The sequence below is a fragment of the Platichthys flesus genome, chromosome 20 (assembly GCF_949316205.1).
Source record: "Platichthys flesus chromosome 20, fPlaFle2.1, whole genome shotgun sequence".
In the NCBI taxonomy this organism is placed as follows: Eukaryota; Metazoa; Chordata; class Actinopteri; order Pleuronectiformes; family Pleuronectidae; genus Platichthys; species Platichthys flesus.
The window spans coordinates 11,880,884-11,892,880 of NC_084964.1; the positions used below are offsets into that span (position 1 = coordinate 11,880,884).

The 11,997-nt window shown below is 40.8% G+C and overlaps 1 protein-coding gene across 1 annotated transcript; it reads right to left on the reverse strand.

Annotated features, from left to right (window-relative positions):
• Window positions 1–2,204: 2,204 nt before the first annotated feature.
• Window positions 2,205–9,227, reverse strand: mmp25b (matrix metallopeptidase 25b). The gene is made up of 11 exons (XM_062414037.1): window positions 9,121–9,227; window positions 8,906–8,997; window positions 7,454–7,586; window positions 7,215–7,362; window positions 6,286–6,590; window positions 5,978–6,157; window positions 5,181–5,265; window positions 4,804–4,886; window positions 4,551–4,703; window positions 4,088–4,381; window positions 2,205–3,339 (listed from the first exon to the last, which is right to left on the reverse strand). Exons 2-11 carry the CDS (start codon window positions 8,987–8,989, stop codon window positions 3,092–3,094), a joined length of 1,713 nt encoding a protein of 570 aa, XP_062270021.1. The 5' UTR covers window positions 8,990–8,997; window positions 9,121–9,227; the 3' UTR covers window positions 2,205–3,091.
• Window positions 9,228–11,997: the final 2,770 nt, after the last annotated feature.

Genomic DNA, 11,997 nt, shown 5'->3' on the forward strand with positions numbered 1-11,997 from the left:
TAAAATACACAAAGACAAATTTGGTGTTCCAGCCTCTTGTATTTTCAGATTGTATCCGGTTGAGTGGCCCTCTTGGAAGGGTAGAGAGAAAAATTTAGATCAAGTAATTACAAGAGGAAATTACTATTGGCTATATCATATGGGGGGTAATTAATTTAAGGAAATGGATCAAAGGGAAGGAAAACAAACACTGGCAGGGACCGATAACACTCCACAAGTGTCTTAGTGTTTAAAAATACAGGATTCTGACAAGTCAAACTGGTTTCACTGTAGTCACAGCACATGATACATTGATTGCATGACCACTCCCTGCTTCTCTCTCTGACCAAGCAGCAGAGCCACTGCTCATATTGAGGCATGCTAGTTGGCTAAAGGGAAAAGGGTGAATACCTACACTGACAATAGATATGCATTAGGTGCAGTGCATGATTTTGGCACAGTTTGGAAACACATACAATTCCTTACATCATCAGGCAAACCAATTGCACATCATTCTCCGGTGTCTCAGATGCTTGATGCTACTGTCCTCCCCAAACAGGTTTCAGTCTGCAAATGCGATGCTCACACTTAATAATAAGCCAGTGTCACATTGGAATGCCAGAGGGGCCTCAACCACCCCCACGGTTCACTTACAGGAACTCCAACTTAGAGCCTCAGGTGATAAGCGTGCACTTAAGAAGAAATGTGACTTCACATAGATTAAGATTAAGATATGTTTATTCATACCAAACACATGCACAGACATGCACAACACACCCATGCAATGGCAGGCAAATTTAACCTCTGCTTTTGACCCATCTGGTGCAGGACACACAGAGCAGTGAGCGACCATGTACGGCGCTCGGGGAGCAGATGTTGGGGGAGTAAGGTGCCTTGCTCAGGGGCACTAGACAGGGTAATGAGACTCTTGGATTTTTGGACAGATCAATCCAGGTTCGTCTTTTGTTGTCTCTCCGTGGAGTTGAACCAGAGACGAACCAGAGACCTTCTCTGCCCATAGTCCAAGTTTCTGCCACTAGACCACCGCCTCTCCCGTACATATACACAGTATACACATACACATACACAGTATACACATCCTCCACCTGACAAACCATTTGAGCATTTACAGATGTCAAGGGAAAAAATACTGCTTGGTTATAGTTGACATGTTTTCTAAGTGGGTTGATTTTTTCCCCACAACTAAACAAGACACATTTGTTAATACATAAAGTCTGCACTGAACTACTTGTCATAAGTGGCCTTAAATTCCCTTAATTCAACATGAGATGACTTTGTTCTTTTCCAATGTAACTTGATGTAATATTAATGTTATCACGACATTGTTCAAAGGTCAAATTAAATAATCATGGTTGCTGCTCTAATGAGTTTGACCCTCATATGTTATCATTGTTAATTACAACAAATATCAACAAGCTTTTCATTTTCAAACTTGCACATCTTGCATTCACGATATGGGCAACAGCTCCCGTCCAGGGTTGAGCTGACAAGGCTAGTTTCAGGTGCCTGAGAATGGGATATTGCACCAAGTTTACTGAGTAGCTTTAGCAATGGTGATTTTGAAATTATTTAGGCAACGCAATCCGAGTGTGGCAATATTTGGTCGCCATTTAAATCTGCCTGATACATGTATCTGTCTTGAGAGTTTAAAATTGGTTGTTACATTTTGGCAAAGGGTTGGGTTGCTATATTACTTTATGTTTTGCTATATTTTATCCTCATCGGTGGATGTATTATTTACACATGAAATGCAGCCAAATTGTCAAGCTGTCATTCAAAGTGTAATTAAGGTCTGAGTTGAGATTTACAACTTGTTTATCCCTGTGTTTAACTACTTGAACATGAAGCCAAACTGTGAGTTATTAAATATCTAAATTAGAATGATCAGGTGTCCCTTTTCAAGATATCTTGGATTTATTGTTTGAACTGGAAATTTCGAATGGTATTTCGTAATGTAGTTGTTTAAATGTCGATTGGGCAACTGGTTTTGCATCATTCTAGAATGTCAACGCATAAGAACTTGGTTTTTATTCACCAACTAGCCTAGAACCAGTGTTGTGCAAGTGCACACCTCTCATGAACAAGTTCAAAGTTCAGTTCATAAAAGTAAACATGACGAGTTCAATTTCATAGCTCACCATTTAAATTCTGAACCAGTTTATAGTTAAGTTCAGGACAAAAAAGCAAACCTATATAAAGAACACTTACATTTTAATGATGATATTTTTATTGATAATACTTTAACAGCGACAAATTGACTCCTTGCATAGACCAGCAGCTACAGTACAACAAACTGGAGACAGTTTATAACCACATCTGGCTTGACCTGAGAAAAACATACATATAAAAAAATACAGCTTGAATATGTATAATACCATTCATCAATATGTCTTACTTATATTAATTTTATGGGCAGTAAACATATAACCAAACGGGAAAAAGTTGTCTCTCCATTCTGTTGAATTTCCATACATTCTCCTATGTAGGCTTCATGTGATCCAATACTTGAGCAGCAATCTGTTGTAAAGGCAAACATGACAAGTTTCCTTTATTGCTAGTTGGTGGTTGGAAACCAGCTTGTGGGTTGTAATGTACTGAGAGTATGTAATAATGTGAGGAGCCCCACTTATTACATAATTATACTTTGATTTATTTCTTTTTTTTTAATATGTAAAAGAACTCGAAAGAAAATATTAGAGCTTGTAAGCGAAAAAACAGCATTCTTATCAAAATGCCATTGAATAATTAAAATAAGGCAATCAATGCCCGAAAAGGAGTAGAAAAAAAATCTAAACTGTTCTAGTCCTACTCCCATTTTTTGCTCTATCCATAACCCTTGTCATTTAATATAGGACCTCAACTATCAGCCGCCGGTGTTCAATTTCACTCGAATAAAAAACACATATTCAGACAAAACAAAAACAAGACAATCAGAATAAATACAAATTTGCGTTCAAATCAGCCAAGAACAAATCAATCAGGTTCGGAGCAAACAAAGCATCCATCCCATATCCGTTCAATTTAATGTATTATCTCCAGTGTAATGAGGGGTGGTATAAAAATGGCCTATGTGGCCTTCCTCAGCACATTTCTATTTTCTTATAAACTCATTAATTGCCAATAAAACTGAAATCAGGATGATCCAGCTGCTTCTAAGTATCGAAGATGATCCCCTTAAGTCACACTTGCACTCCTTTGGGAATCGAGGAGGGGAGGTCGGAGACGGAGCAGGACATCTAAGCCAGTCGACAGCGATGGATTTAGAAGAGACGTCAACTTGGTTCAGTCCTCCATTCTTTACGATCCAGTAGAGATTGTCCTTAAAGAAGTAGGCATCTCCTAAAGAGCAGCGGCAACGGAGGGACTATTCAGTTTTTCAGCACACACAGGTCAGCCAGCAACAAACTAATTGTTACTAATGTCTTATGAGTGAGTTCCTGTTTGTATCACAGGGTGAGCGATACACAGACACGACTGCACTTGCACAAACACAATGCAGCAACAAAGACCATGACAATGACTCACTTCAACATGTTTGTTCAGGCTCAAGGATGACACAGTGTGGTTCAGATTATAAACTGAATGGAAACATGGTGTCTGTTTGTTCAGAGAGAGTCCAAGGAACCTTTAATGGTTTAAAGGGATCTCATTGCTGGATTTGTTGGTATTAACTCTGTCAATTTAAGGAATAGCATGAGATCAACAACAGGAAGTGAAAGCATTTCGTCACCTGAGATGAATGTGTGGGGTAAGTTCCTGTGAACAAACCGACATCAAGTATCTAAGCTTCTGTTTGTTTTTCAAATGTAACTGTGCTGGTGCAGTGCCTGTTCTAAATCTGCCTGTTTGTAATGGGATGCCGGCCTGGTCTGAAACTGTAAAAGTGACAGATAGTTGTTACTCAAGCCAGTTGTTTGATTTGTGGTTACTCCCTCTTATCTTGATTAAAAATCAGCTCTCTATTATAATTTTGACAATTTTTCATACCTTCCAGAAGCTTCTGTCGACCTGTTTTTCATCACCCTTTGCATTGGTTTTGTTTATTTGTCTTGCATTGGTTAAACTCAACACATATTTCTGACGTTACCTTCTCCCCAGCTGATGATATCATCCATGTCGGAGGGCACTCCTTCCCAGAGGCTGGTTTCCTTTGGGTAGCCAGGATCCGGATTCCTGGTCCCCTGTTCATCTCTACGGCTCTCGTCAAACCTCCAAAACTCCCCTCGGCTAAACAGGTAGGTCTTGCCATTGTGAGCCCAGATAAAGGCTGCATCCACCCTGTCCACCTGTGCCCCGCTCTTGGTTCTCATTCCCCAATCGGAGAGGGGCCGAGGGTAACCGCTCATGGCCTCCGTGTCCTTGAAGACCCAGTACTGAGATCCTGGATAGATGGAGTAAGGTGTGAAAGAGAACATTCTAGAATATGCTTTATCTGCCAGATTGCCAGTTTATATGGTCAGTCTACCCACTGAAAAGAAAAAAAACTGACATCCAATTAACATTGAATGAAGACATCAGAAGAATAATCCAGCTCCACTTTCTTTCCTTACCGATAAAGAAGATGATTCGGCTGTCACTTTTCCTCTCATACACTGCGTCGACCTTGTTTGTTCCCGGCGGGAGGCCGATCCAGAAGTTTTGGATCTGAGCCGGATTGAGTGACAGCAAGGACCCGTCTCGCGTAGTTCTCCAGAAGTGTGCACCTTCCCGAGAAAAGAGAGTGAATGCACACTCAACCGGACCAACTATATAAATATCAATCCTGAATATCCTTACGTTGCATGAGCATTATAATCTACTCACCTTTAAAAAAGAAGACCTCTCCCCTGATATTAGCCACTGCATCAAATCCTCCCTGGCAGCGCTCACTGTAGGAGGGCTCAGAACTGGATAGACGACATTATATTGAAACTCTATTTTTAAATTGAATTTCTATAGAATGCTATGTATTAACTATTCACTAAAGGATGCAATAAGACAAAACCTTTTACAGTAAGGATCAATCAAAAGGCTTTTATCTCCATCTCTGGTCTTAGATTAGTCATCATTCATTCATGCAGGAGTGAACTGAGTGCATTGATATAAAATAAATTGTTTATAAAATGCAAATGATTAAGTGCTTATTGTCTAGTAGGATGTACAGTAGTGGGGGATTTATTGGTTTTTGGCTCTGTACTCACGGCCGTGTTGGTTTTGGAGGCGGTGGACTGGGCAGGCGTGGGGGGTCAGGGTCAGCTCCCCCTGGTGGCCCACCGTCCTTCACACCTAACACAGAATAGCGACAGGAGGCAATGTTGAAGAGGTGAAAGAGTAAATGAGCGCGCCGGAAAAACAATAAGCCACCCACTTCCTTCACTGTGGCCACAGGTGCAACCGCTGTGTTTTTTTTTATGATATGCAAGGAAACTGTTTGTTGACATCTGCACACATTAGTAACAGATGAATAAAATCCATTGGACTTCTTATTGGCGTTATCACAGACTTAGTGGAACGCTGTATTAATCAATGACATGACTGAAAAGCAAACATTTAGGGATTTTTATGAATTTTACTTATAAAATGACCTAGTGCACAGGAAGAAAATGACAGAAGAGAAAAAGGCAGTGTTGTTCTGTCAGTTGGTCCACCACTTCTTTCAAGACTTGAGCACCTTCACTACTATTGGATGGATTGCCATGAAATTGGATGCCAACTACTGCCATTGGCGACCCCCTGACTTTTCATTGTAGGGCCACCATAAGGTCAACATCTTTGGTTTTCATAGAGAAATATCTTAACAATCATTGAAATACTTGACGTAAAATTTGATTGAGATATTCAAGGTCCCCTAGAGGTTAAATTGTGACTTTGGCTGGAGTTTCTGTTCACCTCACTGTATCAAGGGGATGATCTGACAAAAATACAACACATCAACACATTGTGTAGGTGTTAAGTTAATCGACATAACAGAGTTTCTGCAGTTTGACTGTTCACTGACCGTAGAGCTGCTGGATAGCCATCCTGTCGTCCAGCTCCAGCTTGAAGTTGGCAATATCCTGCACAGGACCCTGGTAATATGGCCTCATGATGGATGGGTCGGTGGAGGAATGGGAAAGGCCCAGAGCGTGACCAAACTCATGCACTGCAACTGTGAACAAGTCTGTGCTCTCGCCTGCACCTGAGGAATATGATGATCAAGTGTTAGATCCCAAACGTCCACAAATCGGACGTTCATTACATTCTATATGGGCAGGGTTCAGGTCATCGAGCCCTCATCCCTCTATCATGATTACATCCAGTCAATACCTCCGTAGCTCCAGATCTCATCATCATCAAAGTGTGTGTCACCCGCCACTTTGTCGTTGCCAGGAAAGAAGGCGTGGGCCAGGGTGCCACCCTTCCCGTCAAACGGGTACCCGTCCTCGTGCAGCAAACGGTCAAAAGACACTTTGATGTCCCCTTCGGCTGCGGTCCCGCCGCTGACACTCTGCAGCTTACGGAAACTCAAGGGGGCCGCGTCACTCCAGGCTTTGAAGGCGTGATAGAGGAGGTTCTCCACAATATTACTATCCAGCCTCGGTGAGTTAGACCTCGATGGGAAGCTCTGGATACTGCAGACAGTGTAGTGGAGTGTTATTGACAAACTTCTAAACTCCTTCTTAACCTCTTTGTGTTTTGTTTATCACAAAGTACTGTCTTGGATTTTAAAACACAACATACCACACGATCAAACGCTCATTTAAAGGGTTTGAAAGGTTACATCCTTCACTGGGATCCATTGGCTCAGACTCTGAACCTTATTTTATCCTGTAATCTGAATCTGGATCTTGGTAAATTTCAATTAATGTTATAATTTAATAATCAAATGTAACTTGAATATTCTCACAGCCATGGTTGTGGAAGTAATAGATCTGAACAGCGTGTATGTACTTTGAATATTTGTCAAGAGAGACTGATATGCATATTTTAAATTTGTGTTTGCAGAAATTCCTCAAAGCTAAAAAGCCATAAATCTGTGTGACTCTGGATAAGTAGACCAACTAATACACTTCCCCAAATAGAAAAAATACAAATATTGTTTTAAAGGTTCTTAATCCTAAAATAAAGTGGTTAGGTTTAAAACTAAATTTAGTTATGGTGTGATTGAGGTGTTGATTATTTTTGGCATTGACAGAAAATCTTCCCGTTTGTGGTTGTGAGTCATATACAGAGGAGTGACAGGACAGGAAACACACCTCCACGTCAGATCTGTCTTATGCCACTTGAGGCCTGACAGGGCGTATCTCTTCCTCCTCCTCCTCCTCTTCCTCAGCATGTCCTCACTCCCCACAATGTCAGGGAGAGAGCACCGTGGTGTGGAAATGAGTTTTAGGGTTGCGCTGTCTAGAAGAGAAGTTGATCACATATTGGATGTTGAAATAAAATATGTCCTACTCATGATGTGCTGTCTTAAAAGAGGTTAAGACATTGTTACCGAGCACCCCGGTTTCCTGGACGCCTCCAAATCGCTGCATGACCTTGATGGCCTTCTCAATCCCCTCCTTGGTCCGCAGTTGACTCGTGCGGGGGTCTTGAGGAGGAAGGTAACCATACCGGCTCAACCAATCCTGCGCAGAAAACAGAGGAAGAAAAAGACATGTATATCTCAAACAATAGATAATAAAAACCATCTCTTACATGAGTTTGAATTAAAGGTTACAGGCCGATGGTGACGTAATGGAAGCTATCGGACACAAACACTGCTCCACTTATGACTCTAGATCATCAGTCTACATCATGTGAGCATGTGCCTCACAAGGCAGTGTGTCAACCTCCTTTCTCATAAATATTAAATGATCCTGTTGTCCCCTGGTATATTGAAGGGCTATGCGTGACATTTTCAGTTTGCTTAAAACCGTCAAAACAAAGAGAAGAGAATAGGTGGGTACGGAAATGAGCACACATCTGTGTTGATCGAGCAAAATCTCTCTCTTCAAAGTGATTTAGAAACCTGCCCTTCCTCCCGCACTGCCTCCACCCTTCCACTGTAGCCGCACTTGAAAGGACAAGGTGTTTTCCTCTCCATCAACCGTCTTGTATATGGGTTTCATGTTGCAAAAACGTGTCCCTAACAATGCGCTTCTCATTCTTTTCTTGTGGTGATACAGAACTTTTTTTTAAAGTCTGTATTATTGCACCTGAAAAACTGTTTTGCTGCAGTCACATATTTTGCACACTCACATCTCCTTCGACACCATCCTATGGATGCAACACAATATACGGACGGAAGCAGAAGTGACCCTTTTCTGTAGTAATGCATAACAAGCAGATTCTCATAAGCGGACCAAAAAACAATTTGCTTTTAAGGAAGTAACTGAGGGTGAGAGACTGCGATTTTCCTGCTTTTTATGGAATTTTATGTTTGTCAGTGTAATCAGCTGAAGACAGATTATACTTTGTGTATTTTTTGCTCTGCAAAAACTGTTTTTTTATTTCAATTAATAGTCCACAAAATCAACTCTTGTGGGATTTTCAAACCCCTGTGGGTCCCCTAGAGCGCCTCATGTGCACCGGGCACCCTGTTTGTCATTTCCTCAATATGACCCCATATGAGTCAGAGATTAATCTTTACATTCAAAAAAGATATAACACACATGCAATATATCATTGGATATAAATATATTGTGATTAAATTGACACGGTTATATGTCTAATGCTGTCACATTTAAAAGGACATATTTTAAAACTAAGTGATACACATCATTAACGTTATATAGCAACGTGTTTTTTGCAAGAAAATAAAGAAATAATGCATTGAAAGTTAACATTACACCAAATTCCCGGTTTATCAACACAGAATACATACAAATGCAAAATCGAAGGGAGGCTACAGAGCAGCCAGACCCGTATTTACAACTTTTTATATATACATTTATTTTCTACTCACCACCGCTCGGCTGTACTGATCTGCCTCCGCCGATGCGCTCTCTGTCAGGGTCAAAACCATCCACAGCAGCAGAGCCAGCTCCATCGTGGTCCCTGCAGGGAGAATAAGTCCGCTCCATCATTAGGAAAACACTGAATCGTTTGGAGGAGACATTTCAGAAACTGCGTTCAAAGTGAACCGAAGCGCGAAAGAAGGAGAAGGGAAACAAAGCTCACCGTGGTCTTCTCCTCTGATGGCTCTGCTCTCCTGGGACTAGGCTGGGCTCATTGATCAGCTCTCTCTGCCTCGAGCCCTCCCTCCCTCACACTGGACCACATCCCCCCCCCCCCCCCCCCCCCCCCCGAGCTCATTTCCTCATCCCCCAACTTGGTGCGTGCTCGTGTTACGAGCGTACATAAGGCATGTTGCCCAACGTTAAATAGACAGTTCTGTAATTGCAGTAACGCCACTTTAGCTTTTCCTAAGCAATAAGTCACCACGGTCATGAAGCCTGTTAAAAGCCAAACCTCTGTACAGCTTTTGGTTTTGCTCTTGATAGTTTCGGATAAAACTATCCAATACTCAATTTGAAGATGATGATGAAGATTATGATGATGATGATGATGATGATGATGATGATGGTGATGATGATGATGATGATGATGATGATGATGATGATGGTGGTGGTGGTAGTGGTGAAGATGATGATGATGTATGTTGCAGTAAATAAAATAGCCTCATTCTGGTTAATGAGTCAACGTTGGCCTGTCTTCCTGTCTTTAAAGGAAATGGTTTTCAAGTCCTGTTTTCTGCTGCCTACACCTTTTCTCACCTTTTCACTGCACTAGTACTGTCACCATGTTCTTCCCCTGTGTCTGAAACCTCATGTTTATGCCATATCTTTTTATAATAATGTTATAACGAAGCTGATGATTAATGTGATTAAATGTTTTCCTTGCTTTGTGCTCACTGAGAAGATATCGTGTAGATCTTTATGTCAAAATATGAGGATGATGATGTTGATAGTGGTGGTGGTGGGGATGATGATGATGATGATGATGATGATGATTATTTTGTTATATAAAGACTGATCCCCCCATGTCCTCTGCCACCCATTAAGGCCCCTTTTCACGATAAGACTAAAAAAAGTAAAAAAATAAAGACTTATTTGTTTACCTGTTCATGTATAGCATTAAATTGCAGTATATAAACATTCCCTCATTGACTGGTTAATGAGTCAACGTTGGCCTGTCTTCCTGTCTTTAAAGGAAATTGTTTTCAAGTCCAGTTTTCTGCTGCCCACACCTTTCTCACCTTTTCACTGCACTGCTGCCGTCACCATGTTCTTCCCCTGTGGCTGAAACCTCATGTTTATGTCATATCTTTTTATAATAAAGTTATAACGAAGCTGATGATTAATGTGATCAAATGTTTGTGGATTTTTTCCGGATACTATCCTATAGCGAAGGTAAGACGGACAATATCACATCTGGCACACAGGGCTGAAAATCTTACTTTAATTAATTTCAAAAAATTTTAGAAACAATATTTTTATTGTCGATAATGAAAAGTTGGAGGTGTTTTAAATTCAAAACTCCAAAACCAATTTAGAATTTAAGTTTCAAAATTAAGCAGCACTATGTGGGCCAGTTGGAAAATAAAAATAAGAAGTAAATCTCATATTCAGTTACACAATCAATATACCACTTAGAATTATATTGCGGCGGATGCATTTTCAAACATCAAAATAGTTTATTTTTCAAATGTTAAGTAGTATTTTGTATTTGGCACTACCGAACCTCCACATTAATCTTCAACAAAAATAGTTCTTATTTTCAACACAATCTATTTTCCCAGTGTTCTTCCACACAAAGTGCTTATGATACAATGTCGGGAAACTGATGATGCTGCATTTAACCAGAGTGCTCAGGCTTCTCACACAGCAGCTCAGAGTCCCATGTCCGAGGGTCTGCGTGTTCACTTTCTCTACATATTATCCCTGGTATTATCTTTCCTTCTATCCCTCGCTCCCTCCTTAAATTTCTCTCCATCCTCCAGGGCCCATGTGAGTCCATCCATTAGCACAAAACACTGCCCAGCTAATGGTTGCATGGTTTCCGTCATGTCCACTTCAGGTCACTGCACTAGCGGGGAACATTAGAGACTCATAGCTGCTGAGCATTAAGCAGTTGGAGAGATATAAATACAACTGGGCCTGTTCCAGAAAGTGGGTTTAACAAACTTTGAGCCTAGCTTTGCATTTTGGCTTCTGAATCTGGAATGGAAATCTCTAAATGAACCCAATCTCTAAAGCCCCAGTCATACACCTTGGTGCCCAAACCTAGTTTTTTGGACCAAATAGCAAAAAAAATCTGAAAACTCTGCTCAATTTTCTAATGTGGTGAAAAAGTATATATCTAATCACGTCCCTGAAGAGTTTGGGGACTTAGATTTATGACATTAAAGCAGGGGTGTCCAAACTTTATATCCTGAGGGCCATATATAGAAAAATATACGAAGGTCTGGGCCACTCACGCCGTCACGCCCCCCTGCCCTTGTTGTTCTTCTTTCTTGTTGTTCTACAAACCCAGAACAACAAGAATTAAGAGAGTACAATTTCTTCAAAACTAGAGCAAAACTATTAAGTGCTATAATTAAGTGCCATTTAAGTGCTACTAAATTGTTGTTGTTTTTTTAGGCGGGCAATTTAAAATCGATGGCGGGCCGCAAGTTCTGTACAGGCAGAACTTGCCTGTACAGTGCAAACAGTCTGATAGGAGTCTCGGCCTGAACACATACATGAAATGTAAAGAATTGGCAACTAGACTCCACACATTCAGATCTTTGCCAAATATGAATTTGAATATGAATGTGTGTGACTGGGTGAATGTGACTTTGAGTCTAGCAAAGCACTAAATAGATAGAGTCCATATACATATAACTCCTGGCAGGTTATTCAGACCTCGCTAAAATTGAGTTACATAATAAGACCAAGTTGGTGGAATATTGAGGAGCCACAGTTTTAATCAAATGCTGGCCTTAACTGTATTATTTTATGTGCTACTACCCTCCAGCAGAGAGCAGCGTTCTCGTTTGTGCGCATTTGTTTGTGT